Source organism: Vulpes vulpes, chromosome 14 (genome assembly GCF_048418805.1).
Source record: "Vulpes vulpes isolate BD-2025 chromosome 14, VulVul3, whole genome shotgun sequence".
Taxonomy (NCBI): domain Eukaryota; kingdom Metazoa; phylum Chordata; class Mammalia; order Carnivora; family Canidae; genus Vulpes; species Vulpes vulpes.
The window spans coordinates 62,047,694-62,074,530 of NC_132793.1; the positions used below are offsets into that span (position 1 = coordinate 62,047,694).

Here is a 26,837-nt window from a genome sequence, read left to right on the forward strand (position 1 = left end):
TTATCAGAGATCACTCTGTGGTTTGTAATTTTATAAAATAACTCTTTTGACTGTCCTAAAATGATATTTATTAGGAAGCTTATTGTCATGTTGTCATGCTAAGTGCTATAAATATTGTTTTATAGCTGTCAATATTTTTTAGGATCTGGAAATGAATTTGTTTTTTCAGATTTTTGGTGCCAAAGCTGAGCCAAAAGTGAGTAAGATGGTAGTTTTGCCTGAGAAATCCCTTCAAGAGATACCAGGGGACAGTCGTGGGAGTGGAGAGACTGCTGGGAGGAAAAATTTGGAATTAAGCTGATCAAAATGGGAGCTGGCTTGAATGCACCAAAGTCATGGGCAAAAGCCATTAGCACTTTTGTGCGTATAAACTGTTGCTGTCAAAACAAGCTCTGTTGTCCATTAGTTAGGATATTGTTACGTGGATCTGCGTGAAGATCCCTAAAGATTACATCGAAACAGTTGCTGCTGTCACCGCTCCCTGTCACTTCTCACCCAATGCCCTCCTTGTTCGACCTTCAGAGACAGCTGCTCTGCACCTTGTAGACGAATGGTTAAGAACTGGTCTGTGGTGTCACATGGAACCTGGTGTTGAATCTGCCACTTTTGAGCTTTGCAAGCTGTGAAAACCTTCTTTTCTTTTCTTTTCTTTTTTTTTTTTTTTTTTTAAAGATTTTACTTATTTATTCATGAGGGACACATAGAGAGAGGCAGAGACACAGGCAAAGGGAGAAGCAGGCTCCTCCCAGGGAGCCCAATGCGGGACTTGATCCCAGGACCCTGGGATCATGACCTGAGCCAAAAGCAGCCGCTCAACCACTGAACTACCCAGGCGCTCCTGGGACAAGTTTCTTAAGGTCTATGAGTTTCAGTTTTCCTTAACTGAGAAAAGTGAGTAAAGACAGACCAAGGTCACTGCCTGTCACTGCAGTTTGTCTACCATACAAGCCCAGGGTTGCCAGACACATGGACACATGGACACAAGAGACATAACTAGTGTCTCGAGGGTTGCTTCTCAACCTTCAAAAGCATGAGTGGCTATCCTGAAAAATGTCGCTGAGTGGGGTTATTTAAGGATGAACGGAGGTCATGACTAGAGAGGGTGTAGCCAGTCCCTGGTGCTGGGGAAGCACCCCCACCGCATCAGCAGCTTCATTTATTCTTTCCTGTCTTCCCATGCAAGACCCCACCGCCGGCCTAAGGCCGCAGGCTGACTTGTCTCGTCTACCTGGCTGCCTAGTAATTATTTCTGATGATCCTTCGACCAGGATCTCTTGATTCCATTGTTCTCATTGCAATGTTTCTGGGTTCACAGTCTCATTTATGGATTCAAATCTCTGTTTCAAGAAAGTTTTCTTCTCTTATACCCATGCATAATTTTTCCCTGAAGAATCCATTCTCTTTCCTGCTGTGGGAGTCCTATAGGGTCTAAGTTGAATGAGTTTTACTTGTCTGCTGTAGGTATCATTTTTCTACGACCATTTTTATATCGAAAATTGTTTTCTCTTCATTTTGTATGGTTTGCTCACGTTTGCTTTCTTTTTTTTTTAAAAGAAATTATTATTTATTTTAGTTGTATTTTTTCCATTTGGAGGGCTTCCAAAGCATATTTAATCTCTGTAATATTTCGGGTCCCCCCCTCTTATTCCTGAGCAACTCCAGTTTATCTTGTTTTTTTAGGTGATAATCTCTTTTGGGGGAACCCTTTTTTAAAAAATTGTTTTTATTTTATGAAACTAAAACATGCCTATAGTTTAGAAGTCAATACAAACTAAAAAAAAGGCTAATAACAAACTGAAGATGGCTCCTTGCTCTGTCTCTCCGTGCTCTTCTCAGGCCTCCCTGCAGACAAGTGCCCATCTTCACCCCCAGTTTCAGAGGTTTCTGGTGCAGCCAACTCCTATGCCTTTTGAGAATTCTGTGGAGAATGTGTAAAACCAGATCATTCCCTGCTTATCCCACAGGTTTAAAATTGGTTTTATGAGGCCTGCTAAGTCCGTTTCCACACGTCTTGTCTATTTTCTAGGTTCCAAGATTTTTACGCTCATAGCCTCTGTCTTTGTGGATATGTTTTCAAGAGAAAGATTTTTTTTTTTTGCTAGATTTAGTGGGATTTTAGAAAAGAGCAAAATCACATGTGACTGTTCACTCAGCAATCTTCTTTTAGCTCTTCCTTTTGTTCTTCTTTGAAACCAGGAGAAATTTTGGTGTGTTTTTTGGGGTAATTCCTCTCATTAAGGTGTGTTCATTGGCCTTATGTTTTTCTGTCTCTGTCAGTCTCTTGGTGGTGGTGGTGGTGATTTTTGTGCATAGCCTAGATTCTTCCTAACTATCACTCTTAACATCTCTGAATGATGGTGAAATGGGGGGTCCATTTCCCCATTTTTCTCTTCAAAAACTAGATTGCTGTATTTCACAGCCAATCATTGAGTCCTACAGTCTCTGTTGTGACACTCTAGGCCTCCTCCACCTCCTCTGCCTATAGCACCACCCCATTTCTCTCGGGTGTCAGTTTGCAAGCACCAGGGCCTAGATGATCAATAACATGATTGGATCCTCAGATACACTCCCCAACTCTCTGTGTTACTGACCTGAACCTCTAAAGGGACATTCTTATCTCTCCCATGACCCACATGAGCCCTGAGGTAATATTGCTCCATACAAATTATTTGGCCTATGCCTTTTAGGATTATTACTCTTGATTTGGAGCAAACCATTATGTTTAAGATCTGAGGAGGACTAGACACCATAGAACTTGGGAAGTGTACTCTGTTTGTGGTTAGCAGTTGTGGCGACTTCCAAGTTATATTAAAGATGGAGCTTTTGTTTCCCTTCTTTTATTTTTAACTGGCTTTTAAGGTGTCTCAAGTGAGAGAAGTGAAGTAAAAATATTTTTATTCAACCATTATAATCAGAAGTTCCTACTCTTAGCTTTTCAGAAGTTGACAATATCCATGGTACCTTTATTGTTTCTCCAAAGGATATGGCCTCTGCTTTTAATCACATATCAACACAATTCATTATTTTTTCATAAGCAAATCCTCCTTTGGGTCCCAAATAGCCAAATGTGGCTAGAAGTTTGGCCTCCTTTGGCTGCTGCTGCAGACTGTAAATCATAGTCATCCCTGTGGGTATTCTTTACATATTTGCTTTTCCTTATTTGCACTTGAGACTATGATCTACTGAATAGAAAAGAGAGTATCAAAGCAGGCCAGACAACTTTGAGAACCTCATGTCATTGGAAACACTTGCTTTTAAACTGCCAATGTTTTGGAGTAAGAAATAAAGTACAAAATTCAAAGCACATTCTCATTATTAGATATTGTGTTTGATTTATGCTGCTGTAAAATGTTTGTTAGGAATTATGTTGAAATAATCAGCTTAATCTCAGTTATGCTAAGATACTAATTGGAATGAAGGTCAATATATGTGGAAAGACAGTAATTAATTCAGTCTCAGCTTGTTCATTAGTCACTTACATGACAAAAATATACGAAACAGGAGAGGAAGTGAATTTAAGTCTTATGGCTTTTAGCCAGATTCTGTCTCAGATTAACAAATAGATTTAAGAAATTTTCATAAAACAGAGACATTCCAAGGAAAAAAAATATGATCCTTGTCTGAAAATCACTATGTAGGATTCAAGGGGAAGGTAATTAAACAATTGAAGAATAAAATGGAGGAATAGAAGGCTCTTGGTTTCTCCTCCTCCTGTGAATGCACCAAATAAATAGCTATACACTGATCAGTTTCCTCTGAGAAAAATCCAGAAACTAATTTAAAGACTCCTACATAACAGGCAACTAAGAAAATACCCAAATTGAAGTGAATAGGAAAAGCTGACACATTTATGCTGTAAATCATCTTGGCACAGTGCCTTCCTTACAATTGGGAGGGGACCCCGAAATCCCAGCTCCTCCCTGAGGAGTGAAGGGTTTGGACCACATATCTAGCACCCCAACTTTTACAGCTGCCACTGGAAAGACTGGCTTCCAAATCACCCAGCTCTGAGAGCTGATGGGCTCATTTGCAAGTCCTTTGGGACCAAAACAAACAAACAAACAAACAAACAAAAAAAAACACAAAGAGGGAGCTTTGAACCACCACAAGATTAAAAAATGGACAAAGGATCTGAATAGACATTTATCCAAAGATGACATACAAATGACCAGCAGGTACGTGAAGAGGTCCCCAACATCACTGATCATCAGCAGACTATAAATCAAAACCACAAGGAGATACCATCTTACACCTGTTAGGATGGCTATTATCAAAGTAATAAAAAGATAACAAATGGTGACTAGTATGTGGAGAAAAGGAAACACTTGTATAGTGTTGGTAAGAATATAGATTGGTAGAGCCATTATAGAAAACAGGATGAAGGTTCTTCAGAAAACTGAAAATAAAACTCTGACATCATCCGTCAACCCCTCTTCTGGATCTATATCCAAAGGAAATGAAGTCAGTACTTGGAAGAAATATCTGCACTCCCACGCTCATTGCAGCAATATTCACAATAGCCAAAATATGTCTGTTGACAGATGAATGGATAAAGAAATTGTGAAATACCCACACAAGCACACACACATTTTAATAATTATTTAGACTCAGAAAAGGGGATATTGCCATTTGCGAATACGTGAATGAAGCCGGAGGACATTATGCTAAGTTAATTAGGGTAGGCGCAGAAAGACAAAAACCACAGGATCTTAAATAGAATCTGAAAAAGTCAAATACATAAAAGCAGAGAGTAGAATGGTGGTTATCCAGTGTGAAGAGGTGGAGGAAATGTGGAAACGTCGGTTGACGAGTACAAAGTTATAGTTAGGTAGGAAAAATATACCTAAAGATGACTACAGTTAATAATATTGTGTTGAAGAATGGAAATATGCTAAGGATGTAGATTTTAAATGTTCTTATCACACACACAAGATAGTTAACTATGTGAGGAGAAGATATATTAATTAGCTTGACTATAGTAACCATTTTAGTATGCACATGTATCTATTAAGTCATCATGTATAGACTTCAAATATAATTTTTGTTTTTAAGAAAGACAAAAAAAAACTGAAGCAGAGCAAAAAGAATTGCGCATCTTGTTCTTGATAGTATTCCACTCATGTCTTGGTTTCATTTAAATCTTATATGTAAGGCAAGATTTACAAAAATAGTATAGTAGGTTTGTAAGCAGTTCGCAGAAAAAAATAGTTGGGGCATCATCAACATACCACCAAATGAAACCAAATTCCAAGTTTTATGCAAAACAAAAGTTTGGCGTTTATCTTTGCGAAATCATGGCACATCTAAGTATGATTGTGGGTTTGCTAGTGTTTGTTTTATTATCTTGCTTCATGACTTATCCAGATATTATAAAATGTCCTTTATGTGTATCAAACACTATATAGTGAAATATAGAATTTTGTATATTTTGATGTATAAACATATATTTATAAATAATATAATTGCATACATGTGTGTATACACATAGGTACTATTCCTATAGATTGTTTTCCTAATATCTGTTACCTGCTCTGCCCTTTCATGGCTAGTGCTTTAGTTGAAGCCCTTCACATTTGTCACTTTGATTGCTGCAGTAGCCTTCCTTTCATTTTCACCTTCCTTTCCACACCCCAGCAATTCAGCTACTAGAGAATGTTGCTAAATATGTCACCCCCTTACTTAAAATATTCCCATGGTTATTTATAATGTTCTACTTAAAGTTCAAACTTCTTACTGTGGCCCACAAGACTCCTCAGCCTCTAACCTAGACCATTTGTGAGGTTCATCTCCCACCTCTTCCTAAATGCAAACCCCAAAATACCAAAATTAAAACACCCTTCTCACGAGTAGCCCCTTGAACATGCCACAGTAATTCATCCCTGATGTATTTTGCACATATTATTCCTCCTAAATGAAGTGCATTTTCCATCCTTCCTTGTCCAGCTAACTAGCTATGGATCCTTCAAAACTCATCTCAACTGTTACCTCCTCCAGGAAGACTTCCCTATGCCTCAATCTGATTTGGGTGTTCCCATGGCACCACAGGCTCTCATTGTAGTGTTCATCTAATTTCTTATATTTGGAGTTTTTTTCCCAGATACACATAAACCTGGGGTTTTGGCAAATTGGAAGGGAACCATGTATTGAATCTCTGAACTCTAGCACACTGTCTGGGCATATGGTTATATGGCATACAGCATGTAGCTTAACACATTTTTTGTTGTAGACTGTCTAAAAGAAGTTTATCACCTAATTCTTATGTGGTCACTAACATTTCAGAGCAGATTAGCAAGATGAAGGTCAGGTATTCCAGGAGAGAAGAATGAGGTGCTGGTGGAAGATGTAGAGTTGTAAAGGTGTCTAAGTCAGTGATTCACAAGTGATCTTTGATATGCCTACTAGAATGGTCCTGCCATTGTCAACACCCACAGATTTTTGCTAACCCACATAGCATTAATTCTTTTGATTTGTAAATATCATATGAAAGATGTTACTCAAAATTTTATCCATTTGAAAGTAAGTTTCTTTTGTTAGACTTTTATATGTCAATCTTATATATTTTAAATGTTTTAATTGTTAGAATTTGACACATTTGGGGATTTTGTTTGTGGCTGTGAGGCCATGTCTTTGTATAGATGTTGGCATTTGGACACTCGAGGGCTTTATGGACAAGATGATTCTTGTCACTTTCAGATGGAACCAAACTGGATGTTGTATATAAGGGGTCTTTTATAAGACCCCTTGAGTCTCACAGGTGGAATAAGGCTTTCAAATTCTATCCTATACTTTCTCAACTACCACCTGATAGTTTAGCCTAATGTAAAAACAATATCTACTTTTCTAGTGTATGGAACTTATTTGGGAATAAGAATTCAGTGGGCAAGAACTGACTGTTAGATGCTTCTTCTCACCTTGCTACTCTTCCTCGAAGATCTCCAACTCCTTGAAGGTGTTTGGTGTTTAGCTCCTGTACTGCAAAATTAGTTCCTGTGGCTGCCTGGTCTCGAGCTCTTATTTGTTCTTCCAAAATCTGTAATTTTGAGTATAAATTCCCATTAATTTCCCATCACACATGATAAGAAAATATGGTTTAAAGCAGAGGTTGCAAAATCAAATGATTTTCCTGATTGGGCTGATAGTATAAATGAGTGAGAGAGTCTTATGTCAGGCAGAGGCGGTCCCTGCCTTATCTGAGGGAGGCGATGATGGCCTGATTCCAGCAGATGGTTGCCAGGTAGGAATAATGGCTCAACAGAGTTTCAACACCAGTCCAAATATAGATTTTATGTTAAATCTTTCCATTTTTAAAAAAGATCTGTTTATTTCAGAGAGAGTGAGAGTGAGCAAGCACAAGCATAAGTGAGGGGAGGGGCAGAGGGAGAGAAAAGATCCCAAGCAGACTTACCCCTGAGCGTGGAGAACAATGCAGGCCTGATCCCCCAACCTCAAGACCATGACTAGAGCTGAAACCCAGTTGGAAGCTTAACTGACTGAGCCACCCAATCAACCCTAAATCTTTCAATTTTTAAGTACAGACATCTTAGTCAAAATCTTTTATAAACGTGATATGGGCCAAATAAAACATACTTATTGTGCTCTTATAGCTATGGGTTTCCATTTGGCCATCACTGATATAAAAGCTTTTCACAAAAACCTATTTCAGAATTGGTGGTAGGTTTAGAAAAAGGGATCTTTCATATGGTATCAGGCAAGACCCTGATTGACTTTACAGATTGACTCAGAAGCACAGTGAAGCTAATACAACCAACAAAAGCAAATGTGAATCAGACTGTTTCACTCGGAGTGAAAAAAGGTTTATTTTCTCAGTGTTTTAGAGAACACAGAGGATTTATGGCCTGAAGTGGGTTCACATTTTGCCCCTGTGTATCCTTAGTCATAGCTTCAGTAATTCTTGGTATTCTGAAATAGAGAAGCCTGTCTTATACACTACCAGGCTGGTGGTTCCAAAAATAGTAGTTTAAAATTTCTCCAGACTCATAAGTAATATTAATTTAAAAAGAAAAGAAAAACTCTGCTGGTTCATACAAAAAAATTCTATCTTGACATTCAAACAAATTCTAATGTAAAGTGGAGATACATGACATAATTTGTATGTATTCATAAAGAAAAGGTTAAGTTCACGATTTGGGAAAACATTTTAGTTGCTATATTTGACCAAGGCCTGAACTATGTTTAAATTACGTTCATGAATTTTTTTTTAAGATTTTATTTATTAATGAGAGACACAGAGGGGGGGCAGGCAGCAGGTTCCATGCAAGGAGCCCGATGTAGGACTCGATACTGGGACTCCAGGATCATGCCCTGAGTCGAAGGCAGATGCTCAACCACCCAGGAATCAACATTTATGAATTTTTTGAGGAAAAGAGGGGTATTTGTAGCAAATGAATGACAGAAATTTTAAAGATCATATACAGGCTCTTTCTCATTTGTAAACTGGCAGGTTGAGACAACCCAAAGGCAAATAAAATTTTAACTGAAAACATAGAAGTATTAAGAACACTAGCTAGAGTTTTGTTTTCATTTGTTTTTTGCTTGCATGTAGGTCTCTCAGTCCGTTCAGGTTGCTCTAACAAAATACTATAGACTGGGTAGCTAATAAAGAACAGAAGTTTATTTCTCACAGTTCTGGAGGCTGAAGTCCAAGGTCAGAATGTCAGCATGGTCCTGTTCTGGGTGAGAGCCCTCTCTGGTTGCAGACTGCCTATTTCTTACTGTGTTCTCATGTGGTGGAAGGGGTTAGAGAGATCTGTGGGGTCTTTTTTTAGAAGGGCCCTAGTCCTAGTCACGAGACCCCACCTCCCAATACCATCACATTGGACGTTAGATTTCAACACGTGAATTACTGGGGAGAGAGGAGAGACAGATATGTAGACCCTAGTGATAGATGTTGTTTTGCTTTGTTTTGGTAAAGACTTGTGATGAGAGGGAACTTGTCCTACTAAACACTAAAATATATGAGATAAGGATAAATGAATCAATGTAGCTAAATAAATATGCATACCTAAATAGATCAATGTAATGTAGTGAAGATCTTGGTAAACCTAAGAAAGAGATATGCTATACCAGAGGCTCACAAAGCAGTGGGGGAGGAATTTCACAAATGGTGTTGGAATCTCTGGTTATTTATTCAGAATTAATTTAGATCTTTATCTCATAACACATCAATATAGATTTTAGAAAAATAGATTTAAAATATTAACTTAAACCATGGGGTTGCTGGGTGGCTCAGAAGGTTAAGTGTCTGCCTTTGGCTCAGGTCATGATCCTGGGGTCTGGGATCCAGCCCTGCACGGGGCTCCCTGCTTTAAGGGGAACCTGCTTCTCGCTCTCCCTCTGCCATTCCCTTTGCTTATGCTCTCTGGCTTTCTCTCTCTCTCTCTCTCTCAAATAAATGAATGGATTAATGAACGAAATAACTGTTAATAAATAAAAAAATAACTTTTCTTAAAAAAAGCTAAGCCATAAAAATAACAGCAGAGGTAATTATTTTAGTTCTAAATGAAGAAATTTCAATTCTTAAAAATGAGAGAAATCACAGAGCAAAATATTGGAATGTTTAACCTTATAAACTTAAACTTAATAGATACATTGTAAGTATAACTAAGATATAAACAACAAACTGGAAAAACATAACAGACATTATTGCCCAGGATTTCAGTTCTGTGCTACAATCAACATACACTTCTTGGCGAAAGCCAATTATGCCTATCTTTTCCCATCTTTGTGTTTGGTGTTTTGGTGTTTGAAATCAATCCCAATGAAAGCATTAACACCATGGAAATAGGCAAACATTACAAATCAAGTTTTTATTCTCCAGAAGGTATTTGATTGCTGGGCTGTTAAACATTTGCCAGGGTACCACCAGCTATTATCCTTAATAAAACATTTCATCAAATCGATAAAAATTAAAAAGTATTAAAAGGTAAAAGATTTATCTCCAAAGATAAATTGGTAAAAGACATTAATGGATGACTGACAGAGAAAATGCAAATTGTTATAGTCACTTTTAAAAAGTGAGAAAAAGAGAAAGATCTCATTTCTATCCCATCAGATTAGCAAAGTTAAAATAATAAATCACAATGCTGCCATGCGTGCAGTGAAAAAGCATTCTCATGTAACGCTAATGGAAGTGTAAGTAAGCATAAACTTTCTGGAAACCAGCTTGGCAGCACGCATCAAGAGCTTTCAGTGTTCACACCCTGGAGTTTCACTTCTAAGAATATATACTGTGGAAATAAGCCAAATACAGACATATATTAATGCACAAAGATATTAAGATAATGATTTAGTAAATCATGGTATATGCACCATGCAAAGACCTTTAATGACATGTTAGAGTTTATGATATAATTTTATATTAAAGATTGTGCTTACAAATGTAGTCTCAGCTTTCTAAATGGAAGGATTTGAGGGAAATGACTCTGGGTGTTTGTAGAAATGGTCATTTGCTGGTGGAATGATGAGAATCCCTGTCCACCACCTCCCCCGCCCCAGTTTTAACATTTTTTTTTTAAGCTTTCAAAATGATTCTAATGAAAAAGCATTGCTTTTATAAGTTGAAGGGGGGAAAAAAAAAATCCAAGAAAGCAATGCTATACATAACATTCCCTTTTCTTGAGTTTAAATTACTTTTAAAGTTTATAATTAGTTACCAGCTTGCAAGCCAAATAGTGATTATAAAAAGGACCAAGCAGCTTAACTCTTGCAATTATGGTTGATAAAAACAATTTTTTTTAAAATTCTTTTCAAAGGCCCAAGTCAAGTTGCAGCTCACTAGAACCTATCTTGCTGGTCAATCTGCAGTGGGCTGACCTGGCTAAGGAGTTTAGGTTTTTAAAAAATACTTGAACACCATCTATTTCTCTGTAAAGCACTTGGCATTTTATAGTCTTATTTATTGGAAGTAGCCTAATAGTTTCTTCTTTATAATATTTTAAATACGTTATCTTCAGGTATTTCCTACACAGACCAGTTCTCCTCATTTTCGCTGTATACACCAACCCCTTAAGAGGATGGCAAATATTTTGAGATTTTAGAGTTTTTGGAAAATGTTTTGTCTTTTTTCAGAGCTTATCTAAGACAATCAATTATTCTAGGAAAAGAAGCTCTTAGCAAGACTTGGAGATCTGGAAAAGTTTCCCCCTTAATGTTAAGAGTATTTTATTGATGTATAATTCATAGGTGTTAAAAGAATCAAAGTGTATATGTGGATGGATTTTGACAAATGTAACCAACCATGTAACAACCACCTGTATCAAAATATAGAACATTCTAGAAGCCTAGAAGCATTTTTGATATTTCTGAGAATGCTATTTTCTTTTCAGTTACCAACAAGTTTTGACTTTGAAATTGGTTTCTTAATTTAGCACTAGCGCTGTACTTGATTTTGTCATCATCTTAAAGGCACTGAGCCACTAACCTCTTGTCACTTTCTTAACACTAGTATGCCTAGAAACACCTTTGACCACTTTGAGAAGTTCACTGACTTTTTAAGCACTGGGGTCAGTTCAGTATGTGCTAAATACCAATAAAATATCTCTTAAAAGTTCACTAAGATTTTTAAAAATCTTATTTTAATTTTTAATCTATACTCCCTCTAATGCATTATGGTGTTTGCCAGACCCAACAGATGGAAAATAAATTATAGATGTCCTTAGCCTTATAAACATAGTGCTAAGGAAGGCATTGTTTGAGTTAATTGCATGAATTTTGTTTGTTTGTCAAATCCACTATATTCTCTGATAGTAAAAGAAGATATTTATTGTGGGAAGACATTGTTATCAAATCTCATGATCCTTCTGCAAACTTTTAGTCAGTTTCCTCAAAAGTAATCAGTCTCTGGGATCCTTACCTGAAAGTTGCTAACCCAGATTCATCAGGCCCATTGGCACTTTAAGAATACTGAAAGACCTGTAGTAAAAAACCTATTTATCTTGGTTTAACCCAGATAATTTCTTCTTTGATCAGAAACTATTTTTCCTTTAACGCCTTGAATATCATTCATTCAGGAAATATGTAGAGTGCTAACCACCTACCAAGTTCTGTTGCCATCTGGTGTGGGATTTAGTGATGAAGAAAACAAAATCCTTGCCTTCACAGAGTTTATATATTAGAAGGAGAAAACAAGCAATTAATAAATACAGACTATGGTAGTTTGCTTATCAGATGGATAGGTGCTATGGATATCTAAAAAGTAAGGTTTAAGGGAGATTATGACTGCTGGTGGGGAAGGGTGCTATTTTATAGAAATGTCAAGGAAATCCTCTCTGATAGGATGATAGCTGAGCAGAGACTTGAAGGAAATGAACATTTCATAGGAATGTCTAGCGGAAGATGATTCAGCCAGAGTGAGTAGTAAGTGGCAAGGCCCTGAAGCCAGAACATGTTTGGTATGTTCCAGAAAGAGCTGGGAGCCAGTGTGGCTGCAGTGAAAGAAAGACCGGGGGGGGGGGGGGGGGGGAGATGGGGAGACAGATTACTGGGGTCAGACTGTGATGGGTCTATGAACCATCATTATAAAAACCACTATTTGAAATGATTACATGAAAAGAATCTTGGAGATTTAGATTAAAATGAGCACCTAAGCACAATGTCTGACATATTGTTAAACAATTCTCTCTGCTGTCACAGAATAGATATTAAATGCTTTTTGAATAGAATTTCCTTCTACTTTTTGGCATAAATGAGCAGTTGAAAAGTTGAACTGTTTTCCTCTGGGGCAACACATTATAATCATTTAAGCTTAAGCCATAGTGATTGACTTCTCTAGGTGAAAGATGGTATTGGTGGTTGACAATCGTTGACAAGCAATGATGCCAACATAGAGAAAATAAAGAACTACCTCAATATTTTGGCTGAGTTTTTTGACGATGCTGGTGATGGTCTGAATGTGGTTTTCCAGGAGCTTCCTGGCAAGCGACTCCTCTTTTCGAAAGCCATGTGTTCCCTGAAGACAAGCAGAGATATCCTCCTTGATGCGGAAGGCTTGTTCAAGGAGAAAGGCGATGGTACGCTCCTGGTTGTTCAGTCTGTCTTCTAGATGACTTCTGTTGGTGTTTGGAATCACAGGAAGAAAAGAATGACCCCTGGTCAGGAAAAGGAAACAACACCAGCAGTGTTACAAGAATGAGTTGGAGGAGCCAGACCCAGAACTTGCATCTTCACTTCTACACCAGTCTTGTCTCACCTGGGAGAAGTTTGGAAGTTTAGAAGGACTCTAAGCACCTGCCTGGTTAGAATCTTGGTTTGTGTCTCATCCAGGAAAAAGATCTGACTTCTGCCTTGGTCTTACATTATGCATTGTTCATGTTTCCTATATTTTACCCAATATTCTAACAAGCCAAGCTGGATCTACATAAATTCAATACCTGAAAATTCCACATTGAGGACAGTGTTGCCTTCTAAGCTGGAAAAAATAATAGATCAAAGGCAGAGATTTACAAAAGAATCAGTTTAGTGAAAAAGTAAACCCAGTAAATTAGAAAAAGAAATTGGAGACGCTAGATCTCTTTAGTATTTTGGTAAAGAAACATGCAAGATGCTGACATCCCCTATTGGTATTAATGTATTATTCTTTCCCTTCACAGATAGGCTTCTTGAAGGACAAGCAACTTTTGTTTTGTATTTTTCTTTATTGAATTTACTTTGCTTGTTTTTGTGACCTCATCTCTGAAGAAAGGAAATGAGTTACACAGTAGCTCAGGAGTAAAATTTCCTGAGTCTTGACCAAAATGCTGACCTAGTATGACTGCTGGCTTCTTGTCCTCAATTCCTCCTAAAACCTTGGATAATCTAGAAAGGAAAATTAGAAAACTGTAAAAAGAAAAAACAAACAAAAAATCCCCAAAAAACCCTTGGCAGCTGCGGCCATTTTAAACCGGTGAATGTGTAGGGTGATGGTGGAGTAGGTGCCATGGTGTGCCCCCTAATTCCCTTTTAAAGGAGGAGAGACATTTCCCCCAAGTGTTGGGAGTACTGTCTCCGTGAAGAGAGTCACCTTGTCCAGGGCAATGTCCACTTCTTGGGGCAGCTTGACATTAGTGATTGGTCAATGTATGAAGGACTGGCACACGTGCTCTATCTCAGAGCAACTTGGAAGGACCATCCTAGCTTCAGAGCTCCCTGTGGAATTGTATGATGATACTTTCTTCCCAATTCTTTCCCCTTCCCTTCCCCGTAGTGATGCTGGAGCACTCCATTTGAACCTTCTGTTCACCAATCTCTGTTTCCTGGGCAACCCAACCTCAGTCAGATGGCTACTTGGGTCTGGGGGCAAGAGATAGCTCAACAAGCCTGTGGGAGATACAGTGGGGAAGAAGGACTGGTGTAGCTCTGATTTTGCTTCTTCCCCTTCATGAGCCTTGGGACAAATGCTCTATTTGTGTGAAATTTCAGATTCTAGTTTTAAGTGTCCTCAAGAGTCATATCAGACAAGGCAGATGACCTGCATTGGCAAGAAGCTGAAACAACAGTAACAAAAAACGTGAGGAAAAATTGACCTTGGGCATTTGTTTTTACACCGTCCTACTCACAGGCCCCAGAAGAGGGAAAGCAACTGGTCTCCTAAAGTTACTTCTTCCTGAGGAGCAAAGGTGAAGACCTGAGAGGACAAGTGATTTTGTAGGATGAGGAGTGGTCCATCAGATCCTGGTTTTCCTGTGCCCGGTGCTCATCCAAACCCTGCATCCTGAGTTTACTGGAGCTCACAACCCCCAGGAAACAAACTCACTGGCCAAAACAGCAAGACCTTTGAGAAGCACAGTGTTTTCCAAAACCAACTAGCCCACAAATAATCTGCTAGATTTTAGATTCCTACATAAGAGAAATACCAGGTTATATGCAACAAGACATTTTTTCAAAGGCCAATAAACATTAAAAGGAGGGAAGATATTAGTAGAACGAAATTTTTTAAAAGTGGAAAACATGGAAAAGTAAACAAGTAAAAAAATATTAGGTGTAGGGCAGCCCTGGTGGGGCAGCGGTTTAGCGCCGCCTGCAGCCCAGGGCGTGATCCTGGAGACCCAGGATGGAGGGCCCACGTCAGGCTCCCTGCATGGAGCCTGCTTCTCCCTCTGCCTGTGTTTCTGCCCCACCCCCCGCCCCTCTCTCTGTGTCTCATGAATAAATAAATAAAATCTTAAAAAAATATTAGGTGTAAAAACTATAATGGTTGAAATGAAAAAAAAAAAAAAAAGATGGGATACATATGACAGATGAAATGGCTGAGGAAGGAACTCATGGTTTGGGAGGCCGGAATGAGGAAATTTACCAGACAGAAGGAATGGTCACAGAATTCAGATATGTCGGGGTCAAAATTTGAAATTCATTTATGAGGCTCCAGAATTAAATATTAAGCTTAACCCTTCTATGTTCCTCTAATTCCGAGAGATAATAAGCAGAAGCAGGGGAAGCATTGATTAGTGCTACTCCTGTAAGCTAATGGCCTGGAAGCAGAAATGACACATGGAGACATGGAGGTGTCCTTGGGGTCCATATCCACTCCCTCCTGAGTTCCTTCTTCCTTTCTTGGTCCTGGCCACTATTAACTCCTCTACTTCTGTGTCTGAGCAAAATGTGCACCCTCCACCAGCAGCTAGAGTGGTCTTCTAAAAGTCTAAGACCCTCCAATGGCTTATCCATCCTCTGAGAATAAAATCCTTGCTCTCATTTCCAACCTCAGCTTTTCCCACTCATCCATCCATTCTCTCTCATTCAACCACATGAATCTTCCGTCTGTCCTCGCCGAACTAGTTCCTGACTCAGAGCCCAGGCACTTGCTGTTCCACTTGGAATGCTCTTCCCTGCAGTCACTTCATTGCCGCCTCTTTCTCATGGTGTCTGTCTCAAATCCAGTATCCCTTCCTCAGGTAAGTCTTCCCCTCAGCACTGTCTAGCATAACACCCCATGTCATCTTCTCCCCAGCATTTGTCATTATCTAAAATTATCTTACTTGTGTCTATTTTCTGCCTTCCATCGCTAGAATGAAAGCGTCCTGTGGGCAGGGGCTTTATCTAACTTGTTTTCCACGGTGTCTCCAACACTGAGGGGAGTGCCTGACATGTAGTAGGTAGTCAGTATTTATTGACTGACTGGTTTTTCTAGCTGGACTTTTCAATTGTTGGAAATTGGGGGGGGGGGGGATGGTGCCATAAAGCCACAGGTGTGAGAGCCTCAAGGGTTTTAGTTTCTTCTCTTGAGCAGTACCAAGTAGCCTCAGCCTGGGTGAGGCTCATCTTTCCTTTCACTTGCACCTCTGGGAAACAAAGCTTTGCTAAGGCTTTCATTAAATTCCCTCTTCCACTCATTTGGCTCAAAAATGTTCTGGAAAATTTGCAAATGGAACCTCGTATATATCTAAAATCCATTCCTCTAAAGCCCCAACATGCTGACGGTGCTTCCCTGGATGGAAGTATGAGTCACAGGCGGAAGGGAAGAGGATGTCAGGCCCTGCTGATGGTGACACATAGCCTAGTGGCAGGCTGTAGATTTATCTTCCTTGAGTGGGGGCTTCTTTCTGACCTCTGCACAATCTTCAGCCTGAATGTACCAGTGAAAGAGTGTTTGGTCCCTAGTCTACAATTCTATACAGATACTTGTAAGTTATGCTGCGTTCCTGTCAAAATTTAGTATTTGTATGCTCTTAAGTGTTCTCAGCGTGGCAGGCATTCGTGGTTAACTCCTAATAGCCACCCTCCCAACCCCACTGCTTCTGCCTGCTTTGGTTCATCCTCCCATTGCCCATGTCCTTGGTGCAGGGGGCAAGTTAATCATGGTGGTCTCATTCTTCGAGGTTGAGATTCCACTGGTTTAAATAGGGGCATATGAAGCAACCCTGGCCAGTCCGATGAAAGGGAAAAACCTCTTGTGGGATTTCTGGCTAAGGTTTCTTCGCTTTCAAGAAGAGATACATAAGAAGAAACTTCCCCCTTGTTTGCTGGAAGCTGTCATGTCTGTGCGTGATGTCTGGAACTGCTGAAGCCATCTTGTGATCATGAGGGAGAATCGGATGGCAGGGAGGAAGGATAGAAAACACCTGCTTGATGATGTTAAGCCTCTAAATGAACCAAACCCTAGATTTTTAAAAATGTGAGCTAATCAACCATTTTGGTTGGACTTTGTGTTATGTGTCGCTGAAAGCACTGTATCCATGTCTAATAATCTACCAATAAAAATGACAGTTGGAATAAAAATATATCAGTATTTACTAAATGTCTACTCTAGTCCATGCATAATATATAATGGTCTGTTCCTGAAGGAGCTTAGTGTAATTCTGTGTTTCTCAAAAAGAAACTTGAATTAGTATCATGGGGGTGGAGAAGGGAGGGAAGTTGTTACCATGCAGATCCCTTGGCTCTACCATAGATTTGTTAGATCATAATTTTGATGGTAGAGAGGGACACAGCAAGAATACATATTTTAAATAAGCACTTCGGTGTTTCTAAATGTCTCCTGAATATTGAGCATCATTGATTTATTTAAGACCAGTCATGTGCATCAGTGACCCGGGTCAAGTGTTTCAATGAATTCATCTTAAAAGGGGCTAACAGGTGTACTTGGCTGTATGGTTGTTAAGTTCTTTATGGTTCATGTAATAGGCACATGGTGGGGGTGGTGAAACCAGCGCCCTAGAGCTGCAGGGCTATGAGGAGTCCGCGTTCACACACTCTCTGGAGGTGAGATTGTATCCAGAAAGAGCACGAGGAATAAGCAGATCTAAGCCAGCAGAGGGACCAGGGGAACAGGACTGCCACCCCTGCTCAGATGCCCATCTGTAGTCCTGCCTGTCATGATTGGCCTTGATGACGTTGCGATTTGGCACATTGAAGGGCAGCACCTGATACTATGCACATGTATTTTCCTGCAACCATGGGGACATTAAGTGACCTATAAATGATGGACTCTATGGTTTCTTTTAGCTTTCAAAGTTTATCTTTAGAAGTTATTTTATACTTAAGTGGAGAGCATTACTTCTGGAGATTTCTTTTCATGCTTAAGGTTTACTATAAATTGGGAATTTTATTATTTATTAATGATGCTTAATGAAGCCCCAAATAATGCTCCGTTTAGTTCTTTTTACATGATTCCTGCAAGATAAATGTAGCACTTGTGTATTTTTTCCACTTCCATTACTGTAACATTGTTTTGCAGTTGACATTTCTAAAATCAACAACTAGCAACACACACATAGGAACATTCTCAATCTTCCAAGAGAGATTCCTGATATCATTGTTCAACGCATCAGATCATCCAAATGCCTAAAAACTGAATAACAAGATGTGGCCACTCGGATTCTTTCAGTAAGTTAGAAACAAAGCCAAATCCACTGTTTTATTAGTCTATTGTATCAGTGGGCCTTCTATCTAAATTTAACTGTGACAGGAAAGCAATGACTGGATATTCCAGACTAGTCCAGATGGAGTTACTAACCACAGGAGAAAGAATTCCCAGGGGCCTTTTCAGAGCGCTATTTGGGCTTTACATAAATCATTGATTATGTAGCTGACAACTGAATGTGAACAGATTTTCCACAAACTCTGAGTTCTATTTCTCTGCGATTCGGTGTGACTTGCACCAGCTGTGCTGTTGCTGGCAGATGCATCGGTACAGAGAGCCTCTCACTTCTCTGCGTGTTCTGTTCTTGTGAATAGAGCACTAAATTTACTCGGGAGGTTCTGATAACCATTTTGGCAACCTGTAATACTCAAGACGCAAGGATTTGAAAATGGAAGCCCTTCTCTAGAACAATGAAGAGCATAACTGGAGAAAATTTTCATTTTTGTGAGATCTATTATCACCAGCTCCCTTCTTGGTGCATAGAGTCCTGCAGAACACACACACAGACACATAAAGTGGAAATTTTACAGAACATTTTGGTGCCTCACAAAAATAACCTGTAAGCCAATGAGGAACAATGATATTGAAGATACATTTTCTGTAGTTTCTCTGTTGCTCATGTCTGAAAACCACCCTGGCAGATGGATTTTGGCAGCTAGAGAAGCCTCCACTGCTGACTTTTACACGATGCTGAGTGTTATAGGGCCATAGGGGAGGCAATCCAGAGTGATGGGGATAGTCTGGGAAGAGGCAGACCAAAGCCAGTGGGGTTGTGCCAGTGGGAGGTCTGCATGGAGGAGCCTGGAAAGGACGGGACCCTAAATAGGGACACAGCTGAGAAGAGACTGGAGAAGAAGACTGGTTGTGGATAGTTTCTAGCAAAAAGTTCTATACTTTATGAGGCAAACACCTCATGTTAGTAAAAATTTCAATAAAACTACAGAATTAATGCTGCACTTGTTGTGACTGGCTTTCTAGCGAGAGGCATTCGGATGTTCCCGAGCCTCTGTGTGGGTTACACTTACAGGCAAAGTGTGTGTAAACCGTAGCAACAAATTGTTTTGAGGATATTTGGAGTTCTTATCACTTGTGCTTTTGCAACACTTTTCCATTATTGCTTTGCTAATATTGGGCATGTACGTGTTATATATGTGAGTCTCCAGGGTGAAGAACACTGCATTTGGAGTTTGAAGACCAGGGTTCAAATGCTGTCTCCACCACTTACTATCTTTAACCTTCCTTAAGTTGTTCAGAAGAGAGCTCTTTGAGTCCTCTGGAGGTCATGACTCTTGCCTGACCCAACTGCTTGAAAGACATCAATTTACTTAATGTACTTGAAGTGCTTGGTACTGTTGGTGTCATATATGTATGTTCTTATTATGATTATTAGTAATTAATAGATGGACTAATAGGCTGAATTGTATCCCCACAAAAAGATATGTTGAAGTCCTAACTCCTAGTGCCTCAGAATGTAACCTTATTTGGAAATAAGGTCATTGCAGAGGTATTTACTTAGGATGAAAGGGTAGGGTGGGTCCATAATCCAGTATGACTGATGCCCTTATAAGAAGATGACCATGTAAAGATGGAGACACAAGGAGGATACCGTGTAAAAATGGTGGTAGAGACTGAAGTGATGCATCTAGAAGCCAGGGGACACCAGAGATTGCTAGCTGTCACTAGAAGCTGAGAAGAATGGGATAGATTCTTCCTCAGAGCTCTCTGAAGAAACCAACCCTGCTGACACCTTGATTTCAGACTTCTAACCTCCAATTGGGAGGCCATAAATATCTCTTGTGAGGAATTTATTATTACACAATCTTATTTCCATATGATGCTTTTAGTCAACCTGTCACTTTCATAAAAATTATTTCATTTCATCCCCCACAAGTACATGGGTGAGATTTTTTCCTCAATTCAGAAGGAGAAGGAGGCTTGGAAACTGGCAATAACTCAGCTGGGAAACATTTTAACCTGTGTATTTTGCTCTTTTTCCTACATCAGAGCAACTGTGCTTAGACTAACGAGTAGCTCTTCCTGTTAAATTGTGTTTTCTCAGGATATGTTATGTAATTACCAGTTACATCTCTCTGTGGAATTCTCAGGGTCCCCTCTGAGGCCCAGAGGCTGAATGAGCTCCCTCTCTGCTCTAAGGACCTGAGTCTGGCCTCATCTTCATCTCAGCACAGCTCTCTCACTTGAGCAGAAGTTCTTAGGTGTAGCAAGAATGCAGACAGCCTCCTTGGGTAGGAGGCGCTCAGCTTCATCTGGGCAGCCCCTGGCCTGACCAGTGTGGGGGTGCTGTGGGTCATGCCCAGGACTTATAGCTGTGTCCACCCACACCCAGGGTCTTGCCCATCATAGGCTGGGGGACTAGAGATGGAATCTAAAAGGTGCTAGAGAGGAATAAGAGGCTGCCCTGAGGCTGATGGAAGTGCCTCCTGGGCACAGCTGAGATGCTGTGAGTCCGGGCTGGCCACACTTCACACAGGGGCCCACGGGGAGGAAGATCAGAAATCTAGGGTTGCATCACATCTTCCATGCACCAGAGATGACCTGCAGGTGACACGTGTGTGTGCATGCACAGGTACACACACACACACACACACACACTGAGAAGATAGCTGGCAGGCGATGTGGATAGAGGAGTGGTGAAGACAATAGGCTTTGGAGTAACTAGACATAGATTTCTGGGTTAGGATCTTGGTTCTGCCTCCTGCACTGTTGGTGGGAATGTGAACTGGTACAGCCACTCTGGAAAACTGTGTGGAGGTTCCTCAAAGAGTTAAAAATATATCTGCCCTATGACCCAGCAATTGCACTGCTGGGAATTTACCCCAAAGATTCAGATGCAATGAAACGCCGGCACACCTGCACCCCGATGTTTATAGCAGCAATGGCCACAATAGCCAAACTGTGGAAGGAGCCTCGGTGTCCATCGAAAGATGAATGGATAAAGAAGATGTGGTTTATGTAAACAATGGAATATTACTCAGCCATTAGAAATGACAAATACCCACCATTTGCTTTGACGTGGATGGAACTGGAGGGTATTATGCTGAGTGAAGTAAGTCAATTGGAGAAGGACAAACATTATATGGTCTCATTCATTTGGGGAATATAAAAAAAAGTGAAAGGGAATAAAGGGGAAAGGAGAAAAAATGAGTGGGAAGTATCAGAGAGGGAGACAGAACATAAGAGACTCCTAACTCTGGGAAAGGAACTAGGGGTGGTGGAAGGGGAGGAGAGCAGGGGGTGGGGGTGACTGGGTGACAGGTAGTGAGGTGGGCACTTGATGGGATGAGCACTGGGTGTTATGCTATATCTTGGCAAACTGAACACCAATAAAAAATAAATTTATATAAAAAAAAAGAATCTAGGTTCTGTCGTAGCATTGTATGCCCTTGGACAAATAATTTGACTCCTTTGAACCCCAGGGTCTTCATCTTCAAGATAATGATGCCCCTGTTAGGGTCACTGAGAGGATGAAATGAGAAGATTACCATGGGCTAAGAGCTGGGAGCTTTAACAGTGAAGATGGTTAGTGGGACCAGGATGCTGCGCAGGGTGCAAGAGGCTTTGCCATGTCAGAAAAAAATTTATTAACAAACCCAGAGGGCTTGTTCCTTCAGCAGCAGCGCAGACTATTTGGAGCTTTCTTACCTGGGAGCTAGTTGCCCTCATGAATGGATACGATATTGCCAAAGAAAACCCAAAAGATTTCCAACCCAACATGACCCAGCCCATAGAAAGCTCAGCCACCAGGGTTTTGTCTTCCTTTCTCATGTACTGTGAGGTGAAATATCTGTCTTCATCATGCAGAAAGAAAAGCAATGCATCACGAGACAATAAAACATCTGCTGTGATAGTAAGAGAAAACCTTGAAAAAAAAATACTTCCCAGACCCTGATGCTATATTCGACTCACAAGGAGAAATCATCATCAATCATGTATTATTTTGCCCATTTCACTTACTGATAGTTTTATGGATCCAAATTTCTCAATAGCATCCTCTGGCTGTTAGCCAGACCCCTTATCTTCCCAGAGAGTGTTCTCCTGAGAAATCCCTGAGATGTGTACTGGAATAGCCTGCACAACTCCTCAGTACCAACCAACCTCATTTCCTTGGCCCAAGGGCATGCTACTTTATGTGTATACTTTTTCATTTTTCCTTCCAGCCATCTTTGTCCCCTTGCCTTTTCAGCCACCTCAGGAGCATCCTGGCCTTGGAGACTTTGCTTTTCCCACACAGGTCCACATGGCCAACCCCCTCATCTCCTGGGGTTTGCTCACATCTGACTTCTCAAGGAGCCTGCCCCTGCCCTGACAGGCTCTTGAACCCTGCATGTCTCTTCCTCCTGCTCTAGAATGGAAGTTCCATGAGGGCAGGGGTCTTTGTGTTTGTTCCCTGATGATTCCCTAAGTGCCCAGCACACTGCTCAGCACATAGTGAATGCTCGATAAGTGTTTGTTAAGTGAATAAAAGGTAGTAACCAGTTTTAGAAGACCAAAGAATTTTAGGGATGGAAGAAACCTTAGAAGTTATATGATTCAGAGGTTTAAAAAAATTTTTTTAGCAGGGTCAATTGAAGAAAAATCAAGAGATTTATCAGCAGAATTTGTTTTCTATTCAAAATTAAATCCCATGGGGGCAATAATACGCTTTCTTAAACTTTAGCCACTTTATTACATAAAACAATGTTTATGAGAAATTATGAACAGAGTTGAGAAGTGGCAAACAGAGGCAGCTCTCTAATCTGCATCCTGGAAATGAAATCTGGATCTGTGAATACAGACAGCCCTTGAGACTTGGGCTGCTCATCTGCACCTAAGCCTCCGCCCCCACCCACCCTTTTATAGCAGAGACAGAGACTGCCCACAAAGAAAAGATATTCTCTTTTTCTCAAGGTCCTATAGCTAATCAGAGGTGGATTCAAGAGTGGAGGGCAGCCCGGGGGGCTCAGTGGTTTGGCGCCTGCCTTCAGCCCAGGGTGTGATCTTGGAGACCTGGGATCGAGTCCCACATTGGGCTCCCTGCATGGAGCCTGCTTCTCCCTCTGCCTGTGTCTCATGAATAAATTTTAAAAAATTTAAAAAAAAGAGTGGACCCAAGGTGCCTGGCCTCTGTGTAGTGCTCCTTCCAACAGCAGAAAAAGGAGAAGAAGAAGAAAAAAAAAAAGGCTTTGGACTTTCCTATTCCATCAAGCTTAAATGAGCATTGGCCACATCGTCCTTGTGAATCAACGAACACATGTGGCAATCAGAATTATTTACTGCCTTTATTAGAGTGTCACCATAATTGTCCTAGAATTGATTGCAAGCTTTCCGCCTTCCCCTGCTCCATGGATTATTAATATGACCTAACATTTAACAAGTACTAATAATGTGTGGGTGTTGCTCCAACTGCCGGAGGCTGAGCAGAGCCCTGAAAAGCACTTGGTCTGCCAGTCTTTTTGATGCATGTCTCTCACCAAACCTTTTTCACAGGGTATGTATTATGCTTTTGTTGCTGGATTTTTACCCTTTTTGGTTGTGGTTGGTGTTCATTTTTTAGGATTTCCTATCAATATTCCCTTACAGATTTACAAAGCAGAGCCTCTGAAAATATGTAATATATATTTCAGGCAGTTCAATGAGTTGATCATGACCTTTGCTTGCGTAAGTACCCTGTTCGTATATCAATAAATCTGTTGCTGCTCAATGACTGCTGTGCCTTGAAGGATTCAGCCATTTTAAAAATTGTTTTTTATGTTTATTGTATTGGATTCAACATGTCAGTTGGAAGTATCTACACTGATGATTGAAATGCCTGAGTGCCATTTTGCTTTTCCAGTTAATCAGCCACCCAGGAGTCCACTGCACCGAGCAGACTCTTACAGATTCAGTTGCTCCCCCCTGGCTCTCCATGAAGCCTATCAACTATGGTTCCACAGGAATCAATATTCCAGGAACCCTGGGTGGCGCAGTGGTTTAATGCCTGCCTTTGGCCCAGGGTGTGATCCTGGAGACCGGGGATCGAATCCCACATCGGGCTCCTGGTGCATGGAGCTTGCTTATGTCTCTGCCTTTCTCTCTCTCTGTGTGACTATCATAAATAAATAAAAATTAAAAAAATTTTTTTTTTAAAAATTCAATGCACTGTGATAAGTAGGGGTATCAGAAAGCATAAGGTTATAATCCCTGCCTTTTGGGAGCTTGCAGCCTGCTCTGGGAGATTACAGGGGAAATATCAAAACCAAACTAAAACAAAACAAACTAACCATCTCAGCTGGAACATAGAAGCTCTAGACATATGGCTTAGACTGCAAGAGAGGGCTTTCGGGGGAGAGCAAGGTAGAAATGAACGTTGGGACTAGATTATCCTCATTATACTTTTGTTTTGAATTATAGAATCTCTGTTGTCTTAATTTCAGTTTCTCTGGAATCCAAGAAATGGCAAAAATTTCCGGGGATATCTTTTTAAGTTCGTCACTGTCTTCCAGGAACTTGTTCTGTTGTCTCCTGGGATGTAGGTCAGCAGCCTGAGCTAAAGAAACCCACTTGGGTTCATCCTGGAATTTGACAGATCTGAAGAATGATTTCTATTTTCCATTATGTCCTGTGTAGATTCAGGTAGGAACAAGTCTCCCTTCCCTCCTTGGATGGCAAAGTTAGCTAGCATATCCATGTGAAATGATTATTTCTGTGTATTACCACATTCATTGTCCTTTACTCAGAAAAAATGTCACCTATCCAAATATTGTATTTTCAAACATAAAAGAAATCATCTTCCCTTGTTTGGTTTCATTTTCCCTAAATTATGGCCTTATTATCACATAAGCAAATACAAGTTATGGGCAGCATGAAAAGAGGGACTAAAATTCTGTGGTTGAAGTTTTTGTGGCGTGTTACTTCAATTGGCTAAGGATCAGGGAAGCTCTTGTGAACAGATTGTGATCAAAACTCGTGAATTTAAAATTGTTATCATCTTCATTGTTAAAGGTAATATTTAAAAAATGAAAATCCAGTATTTGGATTTTTCTCTTCTCATTGACTCATTTCATTTGCTTGTAATTTTTCTTTTGTAGTCATAATGTATATTTTAGGATCAGAATTATTTTAAAGCTACAGTGAAGTCTGGGAGAGCTTCTAATCTAGCCTTTTCATTTGGCAAATGAAAGACCCAAAGACAAGAGACATTAAGGGACTGACTGAGGCTATACAGACAATTAGTGGAAGCCCTGAGACGAAATTGTAGGTGCCCTAAAAACGTTAATTATTGCCACAGATGAAATCCTCCTTTGACATACAAAACAGAAAACAACTCAATAGACTATGCATTGCCTCTGTGATCCCACTTTACAAACTGGTATTTGAGGACCTTTTGGACATTGTACATGTATCAATACGATGACAAATTTCTAAGTCTCTAGAGTTGTCCCTCTTCTGTGGACCTTCCCTGGATGAGTTCCAGGTGTGGCACTATAAACAAAATTTTCTGATGATTAATTTAATATGCTTAAAATTTTCTGAGTTTTTATAATGAAATGTTAATAGATGTATTCAGTGTATTTTGAAAGTCAAAGTTAACTCTGATCTTTTCATGTGTCATTCTATGATGCATAATCTATAGGAACCTATGGAAATTACTTAAAGAGGAGGCTGTAAAATTGGCTTGTTTTGTCAATGAGAAAGGCCTAACACAGAGAGGTTCACCTTCTGAAGTTGCTTAATGCAGTCTCTTCTGAAAGCAGAGAACCAGTTTAGATGAACTCAAAGATCTCAGGCACTTTAATCTCTAGCTGAATCATTAAATGTAGTAAATACTTAAAACCAGTTGCAATTTACAGACTTACTTGTCAACGTATTCAACTAGATCTGTAGAATTCTTCGTTGACATTGTGGCGGGAGATAATCTTACCTAAAACAAAGGTCATGGGTTTAAAATGTATCATTAGCTTACTTTATAGGTAAGTCTTATCCATCTTATTTTTATATGAATAATTTTAAACAAAATATATGCTGTAGACCATCATCCCAGTCAAACTTGCAATGCCCCATCTGTATTTCTAGAAACTAAAACCAAAATCAAGCTCTAGAAAGATAATAGAGAGTTTCATTTCATAGATTAGTATCACAGTCAGGAAAAACTTTCTGGACAAGTCAAAGCCATGGATTGTTCTTAGAACAATTTTAAGTGGAATATCCAATGATTATCGGCTGAGTTACTAAAGAAGTTTTCACAGAGTGAATTTACTCCAATATGTTAATTTCTGAGGGGAATCAATTACTTTTCAAAAACAAAGTCCAAAACTAGAAAGCTAGTCTACCCAGGTAATTTTATTTTCTAAGAAGCCTGGATATCAGATTATTATAGTCAATGAGAAATGAAAGTAGAGCACAGCTGTGTACATAACTTACTAGTATTTAACATAGCTGGCCATATGAACACTTAACTAATTCAGTAACATGGTACTACTAGAAAGTTCCCCTTGCATCAAAG

At 39.8% G+C, this 26,837-nt stretch overlaps 1 protein-coding gene across 2 annotated transcripts in view; it reads right to left on the reverse strand.

Annotated features, from left to right (window-relative positions):
* FAM81B (family with sequence similarity 81 member B) overlaps positions 1 to 26,249 on the reverse strand; it is a 50,742-nt gene extending 24,493 nt beyond the window's left edge. For both annotated transcript variants that reach the window (XM_025993024.2, XM_072735210.1), the window contains exons 1-3: positions 26,191 to 26,249; positions 12,863 to 13,106; positions 6,912 to 7,030 (exon numbers count right to left, since the gene is read on the reverse strand). In XM_025993024.2, coding sequence (XP_025848809.2) covers positions 6,912 to 7,030; positions 12,863 to 13,106; positions 26,191 to 26,234 — 407 coding nt within the window. In that variant the 5' untranslated portion in view covers positions 26,235 to 26,249. The remainder of the gene's footprint in view (positions 1 to 6,911; positions 7,031 to 12,862; positions 13,107 to 26,190) is intronic.
* Positions 26,250 to 26,837: the final 588 nt, after the last annotated feature.